Raw genomic sequence first — 27770 nt, 5'->3', positions numbered from 1 at the left:
AGCTGCCAAACAGGCAGATCTTACCAGCGACATCACAGGGGTCGCTACTTACCTGTCAGATGAGGCGATCCTGACGTCCTCCCACCCGCATCCACTCCTCGCTCGTCTCCACAGCAGGAAGCCCAGCAGGAAGCTGACGACGAGAAACGGTCCAGGACGTTCTCGCGTGATCAGCGATAACCAGCGGGGGAGCGGTCGGAGGTAAGTATCACATATAGCGATATCGCTAGCAATATCGCTATAACGTCACAAAAACCAGTGATGTTATAGCGATATTGCTAGCGGTATCGCTTAGTGTGACAGGCCCTTAAGGTCTGCTACTTGCTATATATAAGAACTATGAATGTATCACAATTGCTTCACCCAGTAAAGTGAAAGATACATTGTTGGATTAAGGGTCTCTTATTCTACATTAAACTGCTCTCAGATGAGGTTGCAGAAACCTGGTGACGGATTCCCCTTACATTGCTGGTTCTTCATAGCCGTTTTCTGCTCAGTAGGTGGTTAAGAGCGTCATTATTCAGGGAAACTTAGGATATTGTCTCCTTCATTTTTGTGATTGGTAATGCTTTCAGGCATGGTTATAATAACATTTCAGACCTCGTAGACAGTTACAGTAGTATTTGGACTTGTTGACTTTGATAATATGTTTTAACGCTTTTCTTTTCCAGAGCGCAACTCTTAGAGGGAACTCTGCGGGAAGGTAGGTCCAAGCTTTGGCTTTGACTGCATATGTCCTTTTGTCCCTGGATAGTAATGAGACTCAGCACTTGGAATGGGGCTTCTATACTTTGAAGCTCTACTTTGTCTTTGATATCACTTAGATTTTAATGAGTTGTCAAATCTAGGCACATGTTAAACTGTGCCACATTTTGTACTGTCATGTCATTAGTGTTGTGCCAATTAGAAATAATAAAGAATTGCTTTCCTATAGAAGTGTTCTTGATCAAGCATCCGGTCGTGAAGAATTAATTAATAATTCATGACATGACAGACTCATCATATATCCCATTGAGGAGCACATCAAAGATAACAGGTTTCTGATGAACAATTTGTAAAATTAATTTAATTAATATAGAAATAATAATACAGAATCGATTCTTACCAGGTGGTTTCAAGAGGACCGCCATGTAGTCCTGGGAATAAGAGCTCACATACACCAGGATACATGGTGTCTTTGTTGTGCTGAAGCTAAAAAGCAGCTCCTCCTTTGCTAAAGAAATATCTGATACTGATGTCTGCTGGACGATGGATATATCTTTAGGGCCGACCACTGCAGAAGCATATGCTGTATGGAAATTGTACCTCAGCCATGTGCCTTCTTCAAAATATCCTCCAACAGCTGCAATAAAGAGGAAAAGTACTGTATATAGGAAGAAAAAAAAGTGCAGCGCTTGCAAAGTGAACCATTCCTTAATATTTGATAATTTGAATGAAGCTTTTCCTATAATTAGATACCTAAGCTACTACAATGCCCTGCATATGGGGAACGCGCCATAGCGAATCAGAAGAACTATACCACATCTCTGGTATAATATTGCTAATATTATTATTATTAAACTGACTCCATAGTTGGATAGGATCTTGGAGATGGGAATATCCATTTATGCCATTCCACACAAGTGGTCAGGTCCTTCTATGAAAAGCTCTCCTATGTTGCGCATACAGCCGAAAGTAGAACATCTGAACCTGGTACTGGAAAGGGTCACAAATAGCTGAAAATTGGGGCACCTTTGCTAGCAGAAGCATATCAGTCATTTGTACAACTTTTTGTTTTGTTCACCTTTAATCATAATTTTCTTTAAAACGACAGCATCTTTAAAATAAAATGGGAAAACCGAGCCTAAGAGCAAGACTAAATGACCCAAATCTTTTCAAACATTTTTCAATGTTTCCATGTACGTACAGTCACTTGCCCACCACTGGATTTAAGATTTCTTCGTATTCATTTTTTTTGGGGGGATTATTGAAAACATTTACACTTGTGATGAGGTTTAGTTGTGACTTTATTTTGGACAAATGCATCAGTTTTAAGTATTAATAATAATAATAGTAATAATAAGTAAATACCCAAATATGTGGAGCTGTGTTCATAAGTTTACATACCCCATGTAGACTTTTGTACAATCTGATCATTTTTTTTAAATATGTGTGATAGATTTGCTTTGATCAAAAGTTTACATACCCTTGAATCTGCTCCTCTCGTGTCAAAATTATATCATCCATTATCAAAATGCTCAATTGTGAGGTAAAATTTGTATTCAGTGAAGACTTTCCATTACTGAGATAGGAGATGGCAGCTGCTACTGATGAGATTCTATATAGATAGATGGGGAGGAGGGGAGGAGCTCTGTCTCTAGCTCCTCCCTCCTCCCATCTACATAGTATTGTATCACAAGCAGCCGCCATTTCCTATCTCAGTAATGGGAAAGTCTTCACTGAATACAGATTTTGGCAGAGAAAGAAGCACATTTTATCACATGTTCCCTTTAAAACACAATAGATACTGTATGAATTTATATTACATTTTTAAATCCTTTTTTATTGTGATTTAAGCATGTGAATCATCATTTAAATTTGTAAAATAAAATAAAAATCTTAAAGGAACCTGTTAGGTAGCTGAAACAAGCAGCTTTATAGACCCTTCAGTCCAACTTTCCAATCACTTTTACAGTTATGACCATAGATTTCAAAATACAGTTTTAACCCACCCATCTTACCAAATCCTTCATGAGTCAGCATGGAAGTTTTATCCTTAAGACTCACCTTTAATGTGTAACTGGTAAGAATTTAAAACCCTGGACTCCCCAAATCATCAAAGGGGCCACAGTGCTCACTGACGTTCCTTGATACAAGCCGCAGTGGCAATTACATATATGCAGTAATGTCTGATGCTGCATCAAATCCTGAGCGCAGCCCTTTTAACTTAAAGGGTGTATCGGGGACTTTTTAAAAAATGTACTTAAGCACTAACAGACAGATAATTGCAACTTACCTGCCTGTTGTGCACGGCGCCGTTCTCCTCCAGCCCAGAGTAGTGACAGACCTCTCCTGCCGGGGATTCAGCTGCCTCTGCTGAGGTGACAGGACTTCCGAGGTCAGTCTGAATGACAGCCTACTCTCTTAGTTAGGCAGTGGGTTTCCGGCTGTCAATCAGGATGACCTCGGAAGTCCCGCCACGTGTACAGACTGAACCGGAAAAGAAGCCTCCGCTCTGTAGACGTGACGTCAGCAGAGGCTTCTGAATCCCTGGCAGTAGCGGTATGTGACTGCTCTGTGCCGGGGAAGAACGGCGCCATGGACAACAGGCAGGTAAGTAGCAACTACCTGCCTGTTAGTGCTTGGGTACAGTTTTTGTTTTTTTGTAAAGTCCCGGATATACCTTTTAAATTGTTTGGCGCTATAGCACTGGATATGCTTCCATTTATGGAATCTCTTCCATGTCTGGTACAGCAGTGGTGGAGTCAAGACATCTGCACTCACATCCATCTGGTGATCATAGATCAGAAACTTTTATATTTACCTGATAATCTCTTTATACTGATATCTTCCATATGTGATTGATTTAACCTATTTAATAATAGACATTACTTTATGTAAGAAATATGATCATTGACTTTGCAGGTAATGTAGTGGGCTGATGTTGTCAATGCAGCAGAGACAAGTTTGCAATTTAATAAATTTAATAAAGCTCGTCATGTTTAAGATGATGTGTTATTTGTTTTATTTTGTAGTTACTAAGTTACAATTTCTTGTTTAATTCACTTTTACTACTTTTCTCACACATCAACATCAACTTACTATTTTGCTTTTTTTTTATAATTATTTCTATTTTATTTTTTTATTTTCATATTTTAATTCTCTGATTTTAATGGACCTAGAAAATAATAATAATACTATTATAGTCACCGATGCCGCAATGTCATTAATAGACTGCTGGGCTTTGAATTTATGTTCATTTTTTATATTGTTTTGTTTTCTCTTGAACAAATATGAGTCCCACTAGTTCTATTTACCTCTAAGAACACAATGTAAAAATCTATATAATTGACAAAAGCCATTAAAGTAGAAAAGAACATCTTCAATATTCCCCGCAGATAACACTGAAGCACAACCTTATGGCAGTAACTTTAGTTTATAGTGAGCATGCCAATCAAAGCACTCTGTATGCTATGCTAAAGCTTGCTTAAATACTCAGAGATGACAGGCATTTCGAGGCAGCGTAGCACACCTTGGAATAATGGTAAAATAACAGCTGGTAATATACCACCTTATATCAGCGCTTTATGAATTTCAGTACTGAGTACTACTATGTAGTTTTATGTTAAAGAACATATCCAAGATTCATGTAGCATTGTTCTGTAATATTGTGTAAGGTGATGTAATTTTTCATTCATCATTCTCAGAAATATATACAAATTTGAGGGTTAAGGAAACAATAAAATCTAGCCAGACATACTGTAAAACTCAGGTTGACAGTTCATAGAACTGCATTGAATAAAGAGTGGCTAATTTACTAATTCTGTAAAGTAAAGACCCCCACATATATTAGATAGATAGCTGTCGGTCAATTGATGGGTCAGCTGATGTTTCATCTGGCAGCTATTTTGGCTGTTTATCCCATACCCAGTACCTCTTGTGCACAAGGTGGCAGCTCTTCCCTCTGAGCTATTCAGGTCACTGGAGAGTTCTATGCTAACCCAAATACTTTTACCAGTGTTATTTTTGATTGTCTCCACCCTGAGTTCCTGATTGTCTCTACCCTGATTGAACACCCTATTTAAACCTGGCATTGCACTCCCTTTCCTTGTGAGATTATTAAGCTACCAGCCTCTATTCAAGCTTACTTTCACCTGCTGCTTATCCTCAAGATTCTACTGCTGCTCCATGTATTGACTCCTGGATATCCCTGACTACACTACATGCTGCTTCTTAAAACTACATTGCTGCTCCTGTGTACCAACATCTTGGCTATCCATGACTATGATACCTGTCGGTGCTGCCCCTGTTGGTTGCAATACCACTATCCAACCCATGTCAGTCCTTAACAGGAACAAACTCACTTGGCCAAGCGCACTTCTCTATGAGAGAGCCACTGCCAGACATTTCTGTTAATGACTTACTTCCAGGGCTACAAAAGAATCGTCAGTCTGGAATGAGACATGCTGAGTCCTTAACTCCCCAGACAATCCATTATCTGGGGCACCCATACATATTAGACTCTGAACTATGATTAAGAACGAGTTGGCTTGAAATGCGTAAGCCCATAAGTTTCCCAGGTTACTTGCCTTTTTTTCTAAACTAATGGTTTCATACCATAATTTTAACCATGTTATTCATTAAAGATTTTTGTTTTTAAATAATTATTCACCAATGGATCTGTTGCTGGATACCTTTCCTTCTTTGTAGACTGTCGGCTGAACCTAACGTTATTGGCATGTTTGGACAACATTAGGTCAATGTGTATGGGGGGCTTTGGACTTGACAGTCTGATTTGCACAAAATTTGACAAATTGGCTCATGATGAATGACTTTTTTGTATAACTTTAGATTATCTCTTTGTTGGCTTACTTTAAGACCAATTTTTGTGTCAAACTTTTCGTTACATATGCAAACCCTAAATCACAACCCCTTTTCAGCTAAATCACACCCCTCACCATAAAGCCACAATGTTTAAGTCAGCCACCAGAAGAGCGTTAAATACCTAAGGATGGGTCCTAAACTAGGTGCGTATTAACATATCAGACATGTGTGCCATATCCACAGAATATGCTATAAAATTTGGATAGATGCAGGACCCACATATGTGACCTGTACTTATCCTCATGTCTCTCCACGAATGGAGAAATGGCCCCACACGTGTTGTTGTCTCTATTCACTTCTTTGAGACTTTTCAAAACTGTCAAATGAACCTGCTATAAGACAATAAAACATAGTAAACAATACAAACAAGTATATTTTGGAATATGTGTATATTTCTTACCATTTATACAGTTGCTCCCATCATATGCAGTTCTGGAGCAGTCACATTTGTAACCCTTGTATAGTTCATTACATGTGCCACCATTCCTGCAGAGGTTTTTGAAGCTGGTACAGTGTCCTGAACAGCCAGGTTTTACACCTTGGGTAGCCTTTGCTCTCTCTTCTAAGTCTAATGGAATGCCATTTACCCTTAAAGCACGAATGCAACCTAAGAATCCTTTCTGATCTCCTGCAGCACCTTCATATACAAAAAAAGACAACATTATTAATAATCTGTATTACAAAATTACTGTATATTTGCATTAAGGTTGGTACCATCTTTTGACACTTTGAATGCGTATTCTCTACCATAACTACTCTACATGAACATGACAATCTCCTAGAGTCATATTTACCTTGAATAGGAATTTTTTTGTCTTTTTACGGCTTTTTAAGCAGGAGGATGGCATCTGGAGGTTTTCACACACAATAGAATGATGGCTGCTTGCTTCCTCGCCCTTGGCATCGCACTTCTGCGATGGCGTATGTCTCTGCCTTGTTGAGGGCAGAGGAAAGTGCTACAGTGCGCAAGTGTAGGGTTCCGGGCTGAGGGAGGCACGATTAGGTGGTGCTGAGGAGATTCTGATAATAGTGCGGATAAACGGGGAAGGTGTGCTGTGATGCTGATCCCACAGAACTGTGGGTTCACCCACCTTTTGGCGTCGGCAGACATGAGACAGAGACAAGGGTTGTGTCCAACAATTCAGATTTTATTGGCCGTTTTCTGGGCGACCACCGTACTTCATCACAGGACTTTTCCACAGTTCACTTTGCACACAGACCCGGGTATTTTCTCTAACCTGTATTACCGTTCGTGGCGTCCTCTATGGCTCTTTCCCACTGTGGCTGCCCTAGGTACTTTCACCACAGCGTTGCGCCCTTTAGAGTACGCCGTTCACCTGAGACTCACGGTCTGTCTCTGTCCGCAGCCACTGTCCTTTTGGGTCACCCCCCATGATCGTCTCCACTGTCAGTCTCTCTCTCTGAGGGTTCTTCTGCTGCCTCTCCTCACAGCAGACCCTCCTCTCTTTTGAGCTTCCCTGGCTGACTGGAACTTTCAGAACCTTCCCTGACCTCTTATACTCCCAGTCCAGTAGCTCCACCCACTATCACCTGACAGTAACCTCTGACCAATGGCAGTTACCTTGACCCATGGCAGTTACACAGTCACCCTCCTACACTCCCCACTGCACTCTAATGGTTAAACTACCACATAACACCCTTTTCTCTGTATCTATCTCTCTGTCTTTCACTACAGACAGACCTGTCCATCAGCTCTACCTCCCCACACAAGTGCCGTGAAAGATCAGAGAGGCCCAGCGCCTGCGTACTGCAGTACTTTGCTCTGTCCTCAATAGGGCAGAAAAGTACGCCTGCACAGAAATGCGATGCCCGGAGCGACGAAGCAAGCAGGAGGACGGTGTCGCAAGAAGATGGGAGGTGCCGTACCTGGACCTGCGACACCCATCGGACTGGACCACACCAAATCGCCCCCCCCTGTGAGTATAATAAAACTTATTTTTCTTCACTTTCAGGTCAGATCAGGGGCTTATCTACAGCATTACAGAATGCTGTAGATAAGCCATGAAAGGCAGCGGCCACATTTTATAGCTGGCCAAAACAGGTGACAGGTGCACTTTAAACAAGTCCTCTCTAAAATTGTAAAGTGCTGTAGAATATGTTGGCGCTATAAAAATCAAAATTATTATTATTACATGATTTGTACAAAAAATATGACACAGCTAAACCTTTCTTACAGCAGGCAATCTCCTACAGAAGCAAAGGATTGGGCATGTCAAAATGTAATCTTTTTACATCATCGGGAGGTTTTCACACACAATAGAATGATGGCTGAGGTTATGTGCATACCCAACTTAAAAAATATATATTTTTTCATTTTAACAGATTTATTTGAAGGGTTATTTTCAAGTTGCAGTGCCGATGAATGCAGATGCATCTTTTTGATGGTCCGGTGACCTGTGCCAAACGCAACGTGTTGCATTTTGGTGCACTCGCCGCACCGTCAGAAAGATGCATGCAGAGGCATCTACATTCATCGGCACAGCCTGCGTACCTAATGCTAAAGATAGGGTATGCAGGCCGCATGCCGACAGAGGCAGAGCTGACCGGAGGAGGTGCGGCCGGGGGCGGAGCTTCATGGAGGAAGTCCACAGCCGTCCCAGCTCCTCCATATGCTAGTGTGAAACTAGCCTTAGCCATGTGTTTGTTCAAATGTTCTGTGTTATTTTATGTAAATATAGTGTAGACTTCAGAACACTGACACTCAATGAGAAGTGCCCACCTGCCTTACCCCCAGCAACCAGAAAGTAAATAGACTGCCTCATGAAAGTGAGAGCCATGTATAGGAGAACTGCTCTGGAAACCTTCTATAGTTGTATCAGGAGATTGTGATTATGCAGGACTGATAATGACAGTTCCATCAAGATCAGAGAAGGTGGTAACGAGAGGTGAGGAGACAACTGTTGTATCTAAATCAATAGGCTAGAACACCTGACTGGGATTCTAGGAGTCAACTCCTCAGCCTGGAAGGTAACTATAGTGCACACTCAACCAGGTACTGGTAACCAAGCTTCATGGAAACTATCTGCACACTATGTAAGATAAAAAACTATTATTGCAGGAGATTGAAAGCATAAAGAAGAAGCAAGCCAACTGTAAACTTGCTTACTTTCATATTGTTTGAATAAAGCAATTTAGCAATTTTACAATACCTCTTTAAGGATTTGTAGTTGTTGTTTCATAGATTTATAATTGATTTACAGGTTTAAAGGTATACATGACCAACCACTAAAATACTTGATGGCGGTCATTTTTTTAAAGTAGCATGGATGAAATTTTAAGTAAAGCAGTCTGCCTGTCATGTTATAGGTCACTCACCAACATTTCATGGTATTATATGTTTTTACAAACCTTAAATAGTCAATAGAATGGCAATAAACAAATTGTAAGTGTCACAATGAAGGTAGTATACCTAGTAACATTACACAACACAAAGCCTTAAGAAATTATATTATGAAATATTAAATATTGAACTGAATGAGCTTCGTTGTGAACAGATCTATTATGTTGATTTAGAAGAAAGGACAAGACTTGAGGCCTTCAATTCTCTAGAACGTCTACTTTATGACTTCTCAAATAAATACCTCCTTAAGAACTTTAGGTTTCAATTACAGGAATCAATCTTATTCCCTAAGTATGGTACCAGATGTAATGGAATGAATTTCTCATCGTGGCCCGTTCAGTAACTCAGCACGTCAATAATGGATTCTTATATGACAGGACATTAGAGAATTTACATAATTTTCCTTTTTCTTTCGAGGTGAACATTCAAGCAAAGAAATGAATATTGTGATTTTTCTTGTCTTGCAGATGAATATTCAAAGTGGCAATGAAAAAGAAAGATATTTCTAAAACTCGTTCATCCATTCTAGAACTACTTGTACAGTACATTGGGTCTGTTGACCTGGTATCTGTGGCTGCAAGGACATTCTTTTATTTTAATACAAAAGCTGACTGTGAGCAGTGAGGGCCTGCAGAATTGTCCTAGGGGTACTGTAAAGTTTGCGAACCTTGACACCAACTCACCGGCTACAATAATATGTAGCTCTGTTCTCCCTTAAGTTATTTAAACTAGATTTCAATTGAACTCTGAAAGTTGTAATATATGTGTAAGGGAGATATAGTAGGCAGATATATAGGTTAAATGTGGTTTATATAAAATTATAAAAGGCATTATAAAAGCAAAACAAAAACTCAAATATTTCTCTCTGCCAACTTCTAAAAGAAACATAAGTTGATGTTTTCTGGATTGAATCTACCTTAACCCCTTTCTGACATCGGGCATAATACTACACTGGTGTCGGACTCCCTCTGTTTGGTGTGGGCTCCGGCTCTAAGCCCCCACTTTTCCGGAAACATGACAGCTGATATATACAGCTGACATGTGCCAGCAACAGCAGCGATCCACCTGTGGCTGTTAATTAGTTAAATGCCACTGTCAATCTCTGACAGCGGCATTTAACTTGCACCTAGGGCCGTGGGGTACCCGGTCCGGGCCGGTCGGTTCTTCAGGGGATGTCACGGCAGCAATGACCCGGTCCGTTGCCCTGGGCATGCAATGAAAAGAAAGATGATTTTGGGGAATTAAATATGGGAAAGTTTATAGTGGATTTAACGTGACGCCACCTGTGGCGTTCGACAAAAAGAAGGTGTCTGACGCTGCAATTCAGATCCACTGGGGCAGTTGGTGGCACAGCAAAGATGTTACAGCTCTCCACAGGTATAGCTAGGCCCCAGGGCAGATATAAGACAGTAGATGATGGTAATGATTGTTGTGCAGGGCAGATGCCTCAGTAAATAAATCTTAGGACACAGCGGGGTGCAGTTTTCACACTTTTATTCACGGTCCTTCAAGTTACAATCCCCAGCCGGTGTGCTGTGTCCTCCGGGTCAGTGGTCCAGCCAACTCTCGGGTAGTTTAGGGCACACTTTTCCAGAACCCCCTTCTATGTTCCTCCCACTTCTCCTGCCCTGCGCCTCACACAGTGTCCCAAACCAGCAGCCTCGGATCCAGTCAGGCATCGTCCTCTTGGTCCCCTTGATCTTATGCGGCTGCCTTTTCAGCAAATGTGTGTGGATTTGGCTGTCGCACATACAGATACTTCAGCCTCCGGTTTTCTAGCTGAGTCTTGCAGTGTCTCCACTAGTCAGGGGCTGGTCCCCTATTGCTACCTAGTCCCTCCACCTGATTACAGTCGGCATGGATTCCGGTGCCACTGGTGGATTCCTCACGTTCCGTGCCCCTAGGACCCCTTCCTTCTTCACTTCACTCCACTTTACTCTCCAGTCCTGGGACGAGCTCCTCACTCCTTCAGTCCCTTCCACCAACTCATTTCTTTTCCTGACTCCTCCTCCAACTGTCACTTCTGTTACCATGACAACTCTCCACCACCAACTGTCAGCTTTCTCTCTAGCTGTCCTACCCTTATCTGCTTCCTCCACCCACAACCCTCTACCTAGTTTCTCCCTGGCCTAAAGAGGTCAAGTGTTGGATGCTAGTGTTTGGGTCCTGGATTGTGCCCCCTCCTTACCAGAGAGTGGGTTACCACACCTCTGGCTGAGGTGCAGTACCTCTGTGGTGACTGGACCCTCAGGGCATACAGTTACCTCAGTCGCAACCACATCCATTCACCAAAAAGGCAGCCATATAGGAGCAAGGGGACTCAGAAAATGTCACCCGACAAGGTCCATGGCTGCTGGCTTGGGGGACACTGTTTGTAATGGTGCTGGGCAGAAGTAGTGGAAACCAGTACAGTGAGATGTCTAGGAGAGAAATACATAGAAGGGAGTCTTGGAAAGGAGTATCCCCATCTACCCGGGAGTTTGCTGGACCCCTCATCTGGAGGACACGGCACTAAGGCACCTGCACACAAAAGAACTGTGAGTAAAATATTGGAAACTGTACCCTGCTGTGTCATCTGTGTCATTCGCGTCTCACCTGCCCTGCACCACACTCATCACCACAGCCACCATCTTTACTTATAACATCCTAACTGCCCTGGGACACAACTCTACCCATGGAGAGCTTAACTAACACCATCCCAGAGGACTTGCATCGCAGCGTCGGCTACCCTTGCTGAATACCACGGGTGGCGTCACGACTAAATTCCCTATAAACCACCCCATCATCATCTTTAATTAATTTTACTGGACGCCCAGGGCCATGGACCGGGTCACTGCTGCCGTGACATCCCTTTTAAGAATGACCGTCCTGGTACCGAGTAACCTAAGGCCCTGTGGGGTGCTCCAGCGAGCAGAGAAAAGAGAAAAATTAGCTGGGTAGAAAGGCAAAATGAGCAATTGTAAGTACACAGTGCTGCATAATATGACTGCAATATTTTAGTAGGATAAATACTTTGATGGAAGTGCTTCTTTATGCTTGGGACTGTCTGAGGGGTGAAGTTATTTTGCTCCATATTCCCTCCAGCCAGAAATGTGAAGTGAAGTTTCTGCAGTAGCAATCTGCTTTTCTAATTGTATGTGCTCACATGTTTTTAGGCAGGCAATCTCTCCAAGTGTATAAAGAAGATGCTTCAGCTTTTTTTCCTGAATGTCATTTTTAATCATTTTTTTCTTTTTTTTGTAATTTCTTGAGTGTTTTTTTGACTGTTCATGTTTTTTCTCAGCATTTTGTTACTACCCTGTTGTCAGGAGTCCCGGGACCAGAGGCTCCTTCCCTGTCCCTAACATTAGGGGCACCCTAGCTCGCCCTATTCCCTGGATTAATTCTGATGGTGAAGATGCTGTGGTCCCGTATCTTACCTTAGCTCCTGAATCCGCCCTCCCCCACCCAGGAAAAAGGGGAGTAGTAGTGTACCGTAATGCACCAACAAGACTAACAAGGTAATACAGACAGGGGTAATTAAAAATACCAAACATACAAATATACTCACACATATAACAGAGGAATACACCGGGGAGAGGAGGATGGGGTTAAACCAAAGTAGGAGAAGAAAGTGAATTATCACACACTCAAAACAAAGCAACAGCCATAAATAAATCCACCAAACTCCTTCTCCAATAATAACCACCAACAACCATCAGCCATGCAGCAAAAGCTACTCTGAGAATGAGTGCTAGTCAGGGCCTAGCTGATGTAGGATATGGGAGTGGCTAACAGTGCACAACTGAGAGCCGTAACACTCTAGGAGATCTCAACTGAGCAGATAAACCCCTGCATTACAAAAATAAATTAACACAGCTTGATAAGAATGCAAAGTGCTTCTAATCAGTGCAGAAGTAGGAGAAATCAGACGCTGTTGTCTTCTGGCTTCTCTCTGTTGCGGTAAACCCGAGACACATTTTTCCTTCATTTTTTATGGCATTTTTTTACTGAAGTTATTCTGTCATTTTCTTTTCCAATAATTTTTATTGAACTTTCAAAATTTTTCAAATGGTGGGAAGGGGAAGGGAAGGGGAAACATGGGGAATCAGGGAGAAGGGAAAGAGGAAAGAGGGAAAAAGGGATAAGGAGGAAAAATAGGGAGAGACAGGCAAACATACATTTCAGAAATACACATATTTAAGAGTAGCTTAATATTTCAGCACCTAAAATCAAAACAGGTATTAATAATCATACAAACATTATGAGATGCAAAATCTACATAAAGTAGAGTATTATGAAATATACGAGTAATATACATATATCTAGTAATGTATGAAGAAACATGAGAGCCTGTCGCATCTGGAAACACCTTAAGGTAATCCTAAGAGTAGTTGGAGGGAAAAGTCTGGTTCTTTTAGTATTATAGCAAGTGGAATAAAGATCATTTGAAGTGGGATACATGTTTGATGAAAACAGAGAGGAGAGTTCAGGAGTGGCCATAGAAGATATTATTCTGGTTCTTTTCAGAAAGTCAATTCCTTCCTCTGGAGACGAGATAGTGAACAATTTTGATGCGAATTTCACTTGTAGATTGGAAGTCATAGTCCATTGGTAAGATATCCCAGCGTGTAAGAGTTCCCGTGTGGTTTGAGAGAATGATTTCCGTTTTTGTAGGGTATCTTTAGACAAGTTCTTGAAAAAAGATAAATTGTTGTACGGAGATGGAAGAAGTTTTGAGTCTCTTGTCAGCATAAGGAGATTGTTGTTTACCCTAATAGAATAAAAAGACACAATAACATCTCGAGCAATGGTCATAGGGAGAGAGAGCGACCTGCGAATTCTGAAAACCTTCTCAACCAGATTTTTTATTTTATTTTTAGGTAGTAAGTGAAAAATCATTGTAGAAATATAGTCTTTTAGCAGAGAAGGCTGGACCGCCTCCAGAATTCCCCTGATTTTTATGTTGTTTTTCCTTTTAAAATCTTCATAGTTAGCCATGCAGTTTCTAAAGGAGATGATGTCTTTTTGAATCTTCTCAAGAGAATCTGAGAGTATGGGTAGACTTTGAACATGAATAGAAGGCGAGATCTGATGATTTTTGTATAAAGAATCTGTTATTTTTGGATCTTGAAGAAGGACATCAGAGACCTTGGAAAAGTTTAAGTTAGAATCTTTAACTATGAAAGATAATGTAACTTTAAAGAGCTTCTTGATAAAAGACTCAGAGGCTTTTACTGTATTTGTTTGTTGAGGAACAGATATTTTAAATTCGTTTTAAAATATATTAGTACCCTTTCCCAAGATATTTGCCGATGTTAAAAGGGCTCTACAGATATTATTATTATTATTATTTATTTATATAGCACCATTGGTTCCATGGTGCTGTACATGAGAAGGGGTTACATACAGATTACAGATATCACTTACAGCAAACAAACTAACAATCACAGACTGATACAGAGGGGAGAGAGGACCCTGCCCTTTCGGGCTTACATGCTAGAGGATGGTGGGGAAGGAGACAGTAGGTTGGAGGGTTACAGCGGTTCCAGTGATGGTGAGGCGGTAGCTCCAGTAGTGGTGAGGAGGTAGTGGGGATCACTGCAGGCTATAGGCTTTCTTGAAGAGGTGGGTTTTCAGGTTCGGTCTGAAGGATCCGAGTGTGGTTGATTGCCGGACGTGTTGGGGCAGGGAATTCCAGAGGATGGGGGCTATTCGGGAGAAGTCTTGGAGGCGGTTGGGTGAGGAGCAAATAAGTGTGGAGGAGAGAAGGAGGTCTTGGGAGGACCGGAGATTATGTGAGGGGAGGTATCTGGAGATTAGTTCAGAGATGTAAGGAGGAGACAGGTTGTAGATGGCCTTGTAGGTCAGTATTAGTAATTTGAACTGGATACGCTGAGGGAATGGGAGCCAGTGAAGAGATTTGCAGATATTAATCATAAAGCTCTCTGATAGGTAGTCATCATAAGCTGGTAAGTTGTCTATTAAAGAAATATTAGAGATACGGTCCCCAAGTCCCGCACCAAATTTCTCTTGACTCAAATTAATTTTATTTGGCTGAAGTAGGGATTTTCCTATGGGCTCATGAATCTCATAGCTAATAGAATTCTCTGAGGAATAATGATGGGATGAAGTTTCGTCAGAATTTGAATAATTGTTAAAATCACTATACCCATATTTAGAGGAACCCGACATTTCAGTAAACTCTTCTGAGTGGACACTCTCTAGCCCTTCCATTGAATTAGAAGAATTATCTGTGTCATGATTTAAATCCAGCTGATCCGTTTGATCATCTATGGCGATGCTATTTTTATTAACTGGTTCCATAGTAGAGGTAAAATTAGGAGATTTTTTTAAACGACACGACCCACAGTCCGGTAACTGAAACAACAAGACATGGCACGTGTAGTTGTCCTGTGTGACACGACCCGCAGGCCGGTAACTAAAACGACAAGACACGGGGGAAGGGGAAACAGTTACAACGGTGGGCCCTGCAATAGGGAACAGGGACGTGGAGACCTCCTGCACTCCCCTGAGTCAGTGTCCCTCACACTCCTAACGTTCCCTATACAGGCTCCTCACCTGTCGCTGAGCCGGAACCTGTCACCCTAGCACACCCTACACCTATCCCTTGCTAGGGAGCTGGGTGGTGCAGGCACTGGCTCCACCACTGTATTAATACACACCAGGGCAAAATACAAACAGGGAAACACCACTTAGCTTTGCTCTGTTGCTTTTGCTCCCAGCAACAGAGTCCACAACCAGAGTGCAGCTTTCCTCCTGAATAGCTGCCACCAAGCTCTGTCAGAGCTGCAAGGAAATCCCCTCTGTGACTCCTTCCACACCAAGACTCTGACTGTGCTGCAAGGAACACTCTCTAGCTCCTTCCTCCACCAAGGATGGTTGGAAATGACCACTATCACCAACAGTGATTGCAACACCTGACACTCTTTTATGGCAGAGTCAGAGCAATCACACCTGCTTTATAATCACATGCACTAAACTAAAGAAACCAGAGTGCAATGACCCTAACGGCCACCGGGGGGCAAAACTAGAACTGAAACCACCACAGTGCAATGACCCTAATTGCCACCGGGGGCAAAACTATCTTTAAGCACCACAGCTTAAAGAGAGAAAAAAAAAATGGTTACTAGTGCATTTTATCTGTCATGATGCAGCATGGATCATGACAAAGGGTCGCTTTCATTTATGGATGGCATATATTTATAATCCAAGATTTTAGTATTTAGCTGAGTACTATCAGTAGGATAGTCAACCAAATTGTTGCATAGTCCCATGTCATCAGTCATGCTCTGGTATTGATCCTCCCCGATACCGGAGCAGAAGGGGCTCTCTTCATGCAGGTCTGCGCAGCTTTTCCTGTGTGGACCAAATGCTTCAGAGCTCCAGCTCTCTTTGCTCCAGGGGTGATGGCGTCTCCGTGAGGTTTTCCTCTCAGGTCTGCCTGTGTGGCGGCCATATTGCCTGGTGGCATTACAGCAGACAGAGTAGCTGCAGAATCTGCTTTCTTTGAGAAAACCACTTTATTCTTCATTTTAATAATTGCTGGCATGGTCCAGATGATTTTCCAAGACTTTTAGTCCATAAATTCCACTTTACATATGTCAATAGTAGCTTCATATAGGGGATTCCCAGGAGCTCTGCAAGAACACGTCTGCTCCTGTCCCCTGCAAGCCACGCCTCCTTATTCTGTCATTTTCAATCTCCATTCAAGAATGAACAATCTGCTAGCAGTTTTTCAAACAAAAATTCTGGAAAGACGCTAAAAAAGAAACCTGGGCCTCTTCCAGGTGTCATTTGAGCCTTCCCGTTAACGTCTATTATAAATTGTACAACGTCTTCCTTGAGTAAGGTACAGACCCCTAGGGTCTCCCCCAGGCTGATCTAACCTTTCATAGGTATCCATTTTCTTCTTCTTTACTCTGAGGTGTTCTCTGCACTTGCACATTTATTGTTTGACTTTTATTAATCATTTTGGGTGCTTGTTTTTATGTGTTTATTCCCTATTGTTCTCTGTAGGATTATTCCACAATATTGCTGTCATGTTTTGGCATAGGTGTGTACAGTTGGAGTTATATAGATGTATACTTAATTATGCTATTTAACTTGTATGTCTCTTTACCTTTATACTTCTTGGATTTTCCTTACCTGGATTAGTTTAATGCATTTGGCCCCTGGGAGAGTGGGGGTCCTTTGTTCTACATTCCTGTTTTAATCTATATTTTTCTTTAGTGTTTTGCATCTTCTGCTTCCATTGTTTGTCAGATTTATACGGTTCTCAAATTCACTGAAATCTCATAGCTTTCGCTTGTATCGTAAAAAACAGCTTTTAGTTTGCCAAAAAAGCTGCAAAAAAATGCTGCATGTGAATATAGCCATAATGAACAAGAACCGAGTTCTTGCAGCAGTGACCATGTTCTATAATATTACTAGGCAATGCTTTAATTTCATTGGTAAAAGCTAAGTATAAGTGTTTAAAATGTAAAGCAATTCAAATCTTTTGCTTATCATTTATTAAAAAACAAATTTTTACTGCTTGTGTTGCCACCAAAAGGGAATAGTTAATTTGCAACCATCATTAAGGCTCTTCTGCATTTTAATTTAGGTACCTATTACATAAGAAGTCCAGATGTTACTAACCGTGACTGGCAAGGATAGGACATATTAGGGTGAAATAAATGCAAAATAACCTCTATATTTTTGGTGCCAGCTCCTGCATTAATTTGGTACTTCATCTAATCTCTTCCCTGCTGCAAACAGTTTATTACTAGCCTAAAAATGTACATTCGCTTCAATTATGAGCCCTCAACACAGAGGCGCCTTGATAATATTGCTATGATATTTTAATAACATCATCTGAATCTGGGTAGCATATGGCCAGTTTACGATGCCTTACAGCCATGACCTTGCCATGGGAAAAACTGTGAAGGTCTTGAACAATGACTTGGAAACTCTGGAAATTTTATTTTTTTTTCTAAAATTTCTTTTAAGTTAACCTGCAGAAAGTCTTTAATAATGAAAAAAGCAATAAAAACCCCACACAAATCGAACACAAATATCAGTACAACATTTTTACTAATATCTGGCTATTCATACCTCAGTGTAAAAATATCTTCCCTTTCTTACTCAAGTAAGAGAAGAAAGAAGGTGCGAGCATGAATATAACCTAAACATACACAACACTGACAAATGTAAAAGACATGATAGAAGGAGGATGAGGCAAAGAACAAAGGGTCTGGGCCATACTTCTAGGCTGTTTGATGACAAAGTATATATTGGTATTGGCTTGATGTTGTTTAGTTAGTAATACAACTTAACCCCTTCACGCCGCAGCCCTTTTTCGTTTTTTGTGTTTCTGTTTTATGCTCCCCTTCTTTCCAGAGCTTTAACTTTTTAATTTTTCCGTCAATATGGCCTTGTGAGGGCTTGTTCTTTTTCCTGGACGAGTTGTACTTTTGAAAGACGCCATTGGTTTTACCATATCGTGTATTTGAAAACGGGGAAAAAAATTCCAAGTGCAAAAAAAGTGCAATTCCACAACAGTTTTTTGGATTTTTTTTTTACCATTTTCACCAAATCCTAAAACTGACCTGCTATTATGATTCTCCAGGTCATTATGAGTTCGCAGATGCAAAACATGTATTGGTTGTTTTTTATTTATATGGTGAAAAAAAATCCAAAATTTGTTAAAAAAAAAAATTGCTTCATTTTCCGAAACCCATAGCGTCTCCATTTTTCGTGATCTGGGGCTGGGTGAGAGTTTTATGTATTTTATCACTTGAGCAGAGGTAATGGAGTATTACAGTAATTCTCCAACACTACTGGAGTAAAAAAAAATTGAAAATAAAAAATGTAATATACCGGCACTCAATAAATCTCTGCGGATAACAATATTACCGTTTTACATTTTGGTAAAATGTGTGACAATCATTGGAATAAAAGAAAAGGAATATTCTTATTAACAAAGCACTAAAATACTGTAATTATATTAACTGATGCAAATCTAATATATAAAGCTCAAGTGTGTGTATGTATGTATGTGTGTATGTCCGGGTTGGCATCCGCACCGTCGCAGCTACAGCCACAAAATTTGGCATAGTCACATGTCTGGACCCCGAGAGTGTCCTAGGCTATGTTGTGAGGCGAAATTTTAACCCCGCGGGTTCCAATTCACCAAACAATTTTGCCCCTATCTACATAATGGGGAAAAAGTGTGTGTGTATCAAGCCCCGCCCCTCATTATGATGTCATAATGGTTGCCATGGCAACGCTGATGTCATCATAGGTTGCAAGCCCCGCCGCTCATTATGATGTCATAATGGTTGACTATGGGATGGAGGATGTGTGATAGGTATATGGGCACTGGACTATGGGATGGAGGATATGTATGACGGGTATATGGGCACGGGACTATGGGATGGCGGATATGTATGATGGGTATATGGGCACGGGACTATGGGATGGAGGATATGTATGATGGGTATATGGGCATGGGACTATGAGATGAAGGATGTGTGATGGGTATATGGGCACTCGACTATGGGATGGCGAATATGTATGATGGGTATATGGGCATGGGACTATGGAATGGAGGATGTGTGATGGGTATATGGGCATGGGATTATGGGATGGAGGATGTGTGATGGGTATATGGGCACTCGACTATGGGATGGAGGATATGTATGATGGGTATATGGGCACGGGCCTATGGGATCGTGGATATGTATGATGGGTATATGGGCACGGGACTATGGGATGGAGGATAATTATAATTTGCTATAACTAACCACAGTTAGTTACTATGCCTGGGCAGCGCCGGGCTCTTCAGCTAGTATGAAAATATATACAGTGGAGATATAAAAAGTCTACACACTCTGTTAAAATGAGTTTATTAGTATGGAACATTTAGAATAGGCAATCTTTGCTCACTCTTCTTTGCAGTAGTGCCTCAGATATGTTAGATTGTGATACATCTCCTGAATAATGCCCTCTTCAGGTTAACATACAAATTTCAATTGGATTCTGGTATGGGCTCTGGCTGGGCCATTCCAAAACTTTCATCTTCTGCTGAAGTTACTTTTTGGGTAATTTAAAGGTTTACTTAGGGTCTTTGTCATGATAAAAAGTGACAGTCCTCTTCATCTTCAGGTTTTTAGTTGAAGGTTTTGTTTTAGAATTGATTGATATTTGGAACTGTTCATAATTCTTTCCACCTTCACTGAAGCCAAAGTTTCAAGTGCTGCCACACAGCCCCAAATCATAATGCAACCTCCACCATGCCTCACTGTGGATATAGTGTTCTTTAGATGATGCCCAATATTGAGTTGCACCAAACATACCTTTTGGAATTATTGCCAAAAAGTTCAACATTGGTCTCACCAGGCCATAACTTTTTTTCCCACATGATTTTGGCAGCCTTTATGTAGATTTTGGCAAAGCATAACTGGGCTTGGATGTGTCATGCTCGCCATGTCTGTCCTGTCCGCCATGTCTGTTTTGCCTCATGACCCCTGGAGCGGTGTGCAGGCGCATCTCATGTCTTCCATCCTGCATGTTCCCTAGAGCAGTGTGCACACTCACCTCATGTCTGTTGAGCTGCAGGATGCCTTCGTTTCTGCTCTGCCTTCTGTGATTATCTCGTCATGTCTAGAATCCCTGATCATGTGTCCTTCCTATGTTACAGCATAGGCTGGTTCTGCATTTGTCTCTGCATGTCTGAAACCCTGATCATGTGACCTTTCCTCGAATCCTGCACTGTCGGGTTCTGCAATCGTCTCTGCATGTCTAGAAACCCTGATCATGTGACTGCGATCTGTGATCCTAGAGGATCTGAACCGGAAACTCTTCCCTGGTCCTGACCCGGAAGTGGTGGTGCTACGCCCTATATCAGACCGCCCCTTCCTATGCTCAGGGCCTGAGTATTGTGTTGCTTCTCTGCATGGCTGCCTGGTCTGTGGGGTTGCTCCCTCTATTCTGTGCCCTTGCACTCTGCTCTGTAGTGCGTCTCTGCACATGCTCCGTGCTCGTATTCCGTCTTTTGTCTCGTGCCTTGTCTAGTGTTTGTCCTTCGTGTTATGTTTTGTCTTTGCCCTGCTTTGCCTTGTAGTCCTTGTTTGCTCTGATTCTGTTCTGTGTTTCTTCCTTCCATGTTTCCTGTCTCGCTTTGCTTTGTGGCTTCAGGTACCCCTCTCTGTACCCTGTCCCTGACGTGTCTCCCTACATGTGCAGGCCTCAGTCTCTGTACCCTGTCCCTGACATGTCTCCCTACACGTGCAGGCCTCATCTCTGTACCCTGTCCCTGGCGTGTCTTCCTACATGTGCAGGCCTCTGCCCTGTACCCTGTCTAGTCCCAAGGTTCTCCGTTGGCTCGGCTCTGGGCTTCAGCCTTCGCTCCGCTGCTAGACTCTGTCTCTGTCCCTGACGTGTCTGTCTACATGTGCAGGCCTCCTCTCTGTCTCTGTCCCTGACGTGTCTCTCTGCACGTGCAGGCCTCTGCTCTGTACCCTGTCTAGTCCCAAGGTTCTCCCTTGGCCCGGCTCTGGGCTTTGGCCTACGCTCCGCTGCTAGACTCTGTCCCAGTCCCTGACGTGTCTCTCTGCACGTGCAGGCCTCCGCTCTGTACCCTGTCTAGTCCCAAGGTTCTCCCTTGGCCCGGCTCTGGGCTTTGGCCTATGCTCCGCTGCTAGACTCTGTCCCTGTCCCTGACATGCCTGTCTACACGTGCAGGCCTCTGTTCTGTGCCCTGTCCCTGGCATGCCCCTCGGTATGCGCAGGCCTCGCCTTGTACTTTGCCCCTGGCATGTCCTTTGCATGCACAGGGTCCTGTCTACTACTCTATGCCTTGCCTCTGTTGCTTGTGCGCCCTTGCACTTTTCATACTAGGCTTTGCCGTGCGGTATCGCACACGTCTCTGTCCTGTATTTTTGCCTAGCCCTGCCTTGTGGCTCCGTGCCTCCGTGCACATGCCTGGTCACCTGTGCCTGCCTGTTGTGCCTCAGCCGTGCAGCCTTTAGTCATGCTCACCTGTGTGCCTCAGCCGTGCCCGCTGTCCAGTGCTATAGTGGTTTCCGGCTGCGTGGCCGCAGCGGTGCCACCTCTAGTCGTGCCCGCCTGCTTATGCCATCATCGGTACCACCTGCCGGTGCCCCCAGCTGTGGTCTCCGTGCTCCCTTGCACGCACGCTGATTCTTGCACTGTGCCTTTTCGTGCTACTCTTGCACAAAGTCTTTTGCTCTCTTTGCTCTGCTCTGAACCCTAGTTTGCCTGCCGGATTCCGTAACCTGCCGACCGTTGCGAGAGGTCCGTACCTAGATGACTGCGGCCTGATGTCCGGAGCTGATGTCCGTAGCCTGATTCCTGGACCCTGTCGGTCGATGCCAGCACCCCGGATTCCAATGCCATTGAACCCGTCCCTGGAGTGCCCTCGCACGCGCAGGCCTCCATCCTTGTGCTCCTCCCTGGCGTGCCCTCGCACGCGCAGACCTCCGTCCTTGTACCCGTCCCTGGCATGCCCCTCGGCATGTGCAGGTCTCCGTTCTGTGAGTCTGATCCTGGTGTGTCTCCTTGCACGCACCCTGTTTTGTCTCCTAGTTTGTCTGCCAGATTCCTGAAGCCAGCTGACTACTGCCGGAGGTCTGGAGCCAGATGTCTACACTCTGATGCCTGGACCCTGTCAGCCCTTGCCAGCCTTCCGGAGTCCGATTCCTCGCACCCTGCCTTGGACTTTGGCGTGCCCTGGCACGCACCTTGTTATATGGATTCTGTGTCTTCACGTTTTGCACCTGTTTTACCTTGGAGAGTTCCTCATGCCTTGGACATCGGCGTGCCCTTTCACGCATCTTGCTTTGTGTTCTTTGTGTGTTCACCTTTGCACCTGTTGTACCCTGAAGTGTTCCTGAATGAAGTTTACTTGAACTAATGCCTGGTCTCATCTTGTCTTGTTTCCTGAGTCGGCCGTCTGGTCCAGCAGCCGTGGTGGCTCACCCCCTTGGTCTTGCCCCTGACACTCCCTGTATAGGGGGTGGTTCCTCACTAGGTCAGCTCGCCCTGGGTGGGTGGGTGCCACGGCCCAGGGGGTTCACTCATTCAAAAGGAACAACTCAGCGTAAGCTGACGCTCGTCACAGGATGTTTTATTTGTAAGAAAGTTTTTCCACAGTTCAGACATATGAAGAGTACAGGATATTGTTGTCACACGGAGTACAATACCAGTACTGGCTAGAAATGACTGCAGCTCCTTTAATATTGCTGTAGACCTCTTAGCAGCCTCAATAACCAATTTTCTTCTTGATTTTTCATCAATTTTTGAGGAACATCCAGTTCAAGGTAATGTCACTGTTGTACCTAATTTAAGCCACTTCTTGATGACATCTTCACAGTGTTCCATGGTATATCTAATGTCTTGGATACATTTTCGTACTTTTCTCCTGCTTGATAATTTTGAACAGTGAGATCCTATTGCTTTGTTGTAAGCTGTTTATGGATCATAGGTTTTGCTGTAGAAAGGAACTTAAACATGTCAGGAAAACCCTACTAGGACAGCTAAACTTTTTTATGGTATTAGTCAGAATAATTACTATTTAACATGAGTTTATATGTGATTGGCTAATTCTGAACTCAACCACATCCCCACATTATTTTAGTTTTGTTATTTTTATTTTCTCGAATGGATTTTTATAAACTATGGGAGACATGAAAGGTGGAAAAATCATAGTTGATGATACATGATTTTTTTTTTACATGGCAAAAACTGGGCATTTTAACAAGGGTGTGTATGCTTTTTATATCCAATGTACATCTCAGCAGTTTGGTGGTGATTATACTTCCAAAATTTAAACCTTTTCATTTAATAAATAAATTAGTTTTGTAATTTTTCTTAGTCTTTTTTAATTGTTTTTTCTCACATGCATGGAGGAAAGCTGTCTCTGTACGGTTACCTGCGGATGGCTATCCTGTTGGTAAATGTCCGAGCCTTTTTATAACATTAGCGACATTAATTTGGAGATGGCACAGTTTAGGGATTGTTGGAACCATGGAAGAGGAACCAGTACCGTTGGAAGGTTGTTTTTTTTTCATCTTTATGCCACTTAATTTTAGTAAGTAAAGTACTAGAACATAAAATAACACGTTTGTATCTTTTTATGAAAAGAACTTGCTAGATTATTCAGGCTCCAGTGAGAATACTCAAATCTGTTTAAACACGTTAAGGTAATCCACTAAAAATTCTCCCAAATTCTTCACCATATTAATATGCAGACATGAAGAAAATTATGAAAATATATAACGTCCCAAAAGTAAAACAGAGAGCGCTCTTGGTTTCAGTAACTACAGTTTATGCTTTATTTTGAAATGTAAAATGACAATGGGATTTCTTTAGAGACTGATATTAAAAACTACATTTGCAGGAGCTAGTCAAAATGCATTTTGTAAAAGGCAGTGATGCTTTGTCTGAAAGCTTCGGAGCATTATAGAGCCGAGTGACTTAATGTGTTTCTAAAAGGTTTTATGTTCATCTCAGTGTATCTTAGGGTAAAGAGTTTAAGTTCCAAACTTCAAGATTAATTTTGTGATTATCGCTGCATTTTTCAACTCTCTACACTTTATCTATTTGTGGAGTTGAATTGTGAAGCTGAAAAATAGCATCAAATGTGGCACAAAATCTTACAATCCACTGAATATGCATATTCCATTGTGTGGCTGTAGAAAAATCATAATACATTAATATTGAAAATTGCCATGATTGCCATGTACACAATCATTTGGCCTTTATTCTTAGTCAGGGCATAAATTTCGGTGTTACCTCACAGAACAATGGCGCTATAGCCAAGTGATACAGCGGAAATGGTTGAAGAAAATCTATACCGATTTTACACAATCTGACATCACATATGACTGTAAAGTCCATGCAAAAGTAAACAAAAAGTAATGATTTATTTGAGCACATTTTCTGAAAAGTATAATAAAAATGAAAATAAAATGTAATGAAATACCTTAATTGTATAAGTCTTACCAAAAGCCCCAATCATTACACAGTTATAAGCCTAAGGGGTAACGTTTCTCCTTGTGTAGAGTGACATGCCTGACATTCCAGAGTAAGGAGACTTATAGGCCATGCAACGCTCATCAGGGAAATTAAATATGTAAATTGTCTCTTCAGAAAGAGAGAGGACTTGATCTCTAGTGCCACCTATTGGAAGTAGCAATCATAAAAGTCTATATCCACTCTTTAATGAGCCTTGCCACATGACTTAGGATAAAGGTCAAACCAGAATCTCAGTTTGCAAACATATGTTTTGATTTGTTGCCCCTCACCAGCGCAAAGCATGAGTTCTGATTTGGCTGTTTTAGAGGCCTCTGACTGGGATCTAAGGGGTAACGTTTCTAACTGCAGGAATGACATGCCTGACATGCCAGAGTAGGGAGACTTTTAAGCCTTGCAATGTTCTTCTGAGAAGTTAAACATGCAAATTGTCTCCTCAGAGAGTAAGAGGAACTCTAGAGCCACCCATTTGAAGTAGCAATACTAAACGTTAATATCGCTCTGTAATGAGCCTTGGTTTTATCCTAAGTCATGTAGCAAGGCTTGCTAAAGAGCACTACTACAGCCTGTAGTCAACAGTTTTGAAGAGCATATCATCGGAGAAACATCCAGTCACATGCTCTTTCAGTCACCTGACCTCTACAGCCAACAAAATATCCTTGCTTGCAAAAGTTAATGTATATGGATATATCATCATGCTGCTCTTACCGACATAGAATTGACTGGTGAGTTCAAGTCTTGTGTGGCCATGAGTAGGAGCCTTGCGTATTTGAGGTGGGAGCTGATCAACCTGCAGCCTAGCTTCCTTAATATTCCTTTCTGCTCGCACTCGATGCCACTGGTCATCATTCAGTGGAGTGGAGGTGCCAACAATCAGCTCTACTAGACCATTGCCAACATCAAATGAAAATGACACCTCTGTATTTGCTGAATGAAGAAACACAAAAACAGTGTTAGGTTACTTCTTAAGAACAGTAGTACATATAGTAGTCAAAGAATATCATAAACATATCATAACTACAAAAAACTGTTCATCAATTCACCATATTCCAACAGATAATATATCATATGTCATCCTCATATATTACTGTAAAATTTGTATACAGGTTCCCAGGAAGGTCATAACTTGTGCAGTCCAGGACCTGAACGTAAGAAGCACAAGCTAGAAGACGTCTATTAGGTGGGACCAAACACATGATAGTTTGGGTGTTAAATCCTAGTTTCCTTTTGTAAATAAGTTATCGGAAGGGTCTTAATTTTGGGAGATGGTAGATGGAAGGGAGCTTCTGTGATTCATGCGTCGGCTGTATAAAGGTGGTAGTAGGTTATCATGATATACAGAGCTAACTTTCCAAATGTTTCCATTACATTTATATCCTATAATGTAAATGAATCTCATGGCAGGACTCTTTGTTGTTAGATAGTTGAGTCCACGAGCTTCGAGCTACATTTTAGATAAGCTTCGTGTAATAGAAAAAGCACTGCCTAAAAGGGGTTCATCGAGGGCTCTATCGCCGCTGGAGGGTAAAATTCCAATCCACAATGGATTTAATCCAGTAATTTCCTGAGATGTATAATTTATTCATATGTTTATTTCCCCTTGCAGGAATCGCTCTATATATTGAAGTCTTTATGCAAATAATAAAATAATTTCATGGATTTTCCTATAAATCAGCCGAGCAGTAACGCTTAAATACAAATGTATTATTGCGCTGAGCAATTTCTCAGCTTCTCTATAGTTATGTATTTTTTTCATTTTTACTGCCTAAAAATATGATAAGAGGGAAGGAATTCTCTGCAGTCAAATCTAGAATTTCATTGGTCTGTAACTAATAAAGACTTGTCACAGGTCCCTTCCATGCCTCTCCATTTTATACCCTTATCTCTAAACGCCATGCAGGATACTAACTGAGAGAACAGTGAGTTCAGTTCACACATCACTGTCATGAAGACTCCGAGTAATACAGATTCAATCACATCATCATCTGACACTCCGCAGAATTGCAGTTTGTGTGTATACGTGTGGGTTTTAGCTTATTTAGGCCATGTAGAAATCACACATTGCAGTGGGTTTAGAAGAAATAAAAGATACATTATTAATATAGTTAAATTGCTATGGCTCTTTTTCATAAAAAAATGACAATTTATTAAATTTATAAATTGTATACTTTTTTTTCTATAACAAATTACAAATGACCTGGCATTATGATTGGTAAATCCCTTAGCTGAAAATGGAAAGCGGCCATGGGATCAGAAGACCGGGCTATTTTTAAATTACATTGCTGAATGAAATTGTAAGAAAAACACTTTGATCCAGCACAAATTCTTCTGTAGTAAATACTTCATTTTTTTTCTATTAGCGATACATAAAAAATTCAAAGAAGCAGCAAACATTGCGATATACCACCCCAAACTGATATGAAAAAAAAAACAGGGAGAAAGCTCCTGGTTTACATGTTTAAGCTTAGCATGACCCAGGATCTTCCTCCCTGCTTATTCATTTAAAGCTGAAGTAGTATACAGCGACAGTGGGGGAAATAAGTATTTGATCCCTTGCTGATTTTGTAAGTTTGTCCACTGACAAAGACTTGAACAGTCTATAATTTTAAGGGTAGGTTAATTTTAACATTAAAAGATAGATTATCAAAAATAAAATCCAGAAAATCACACTGTATAAATTATATATATTTATTTGCATTTTGCAGTGAGAAATAAGTATTTGATCCCCTACCAACCATAAAGAGTTCTAGCTCCTACAGACCAGTTAGACGCTCCTAATCAACTCGTT

General features: G+C 41.7%; 1 protein-coding gene and 1 long non-coding RNA gene across 2 annotated transcripts in view; one reads left to right on the top strand and one right to left on the bottom strand.

The window, feature by feature from the left end:
• The window catches only part of CNTNAP2 (contactin associated protein 2), a 2930334-nt gene that overhangs the window by 151086 nt on the left and 2751478 nt on the right, over positions 1-27770 (bottom strand). Inside the window, exons 17-19 of the mRNA XM_073550056.1 lie at positions 25691-25909; positions 5984-6220; positions 1106-1342 (exon numbers count right to left, since the gene is read on the bottom strand). Coding sequence (XP_073406157.1) covers positions 1106-1342; positions 5984-6220; positions 25691-25909 — 693 coding nt within the window. The remainder of the gene's footprint in view (positions 1-1105; positions 1343-5983; positions 6221-25690; positions 25910-27770) is intronic.
• The window catches only part of LOC141052759 (uncharacterized), a 64073-nt gene continuing 62405 nt past the window's right edge, over positions 26103-27770 (top strand). The window contains exon 1 of the long non-coding RNA XR_012220884.1: positions 26103-26162. This is a non-coding gene — a long non-coding RNA (uncharacterized lncRNA). The remainder of the gene's footprint in view (positions 26163-27770) is intronic.

Source organism: Dendrobates tinctorius, unplaced genomic scaffold (assembly GCF_039654945.1).
Source record: "Dendrobates tinctorius isolate UK_male_01 unplaced genomic scaffold, ASM3965494v1 ptg000162l, whole genome shotgun sequence".
In the NCBI taxonomy this organism is placed as follows: Eukaryota; Metazoa; Chordata; class Amphibia; order Anura; family Dendrobatidae; genus Dendrobates; species Dendrobates tinctorius.
The sequence above is the reverse complement of the archived record's forward strand: the minus strand, read 5'-3'. Positions and strand labels throughout refer to the sequence as shown.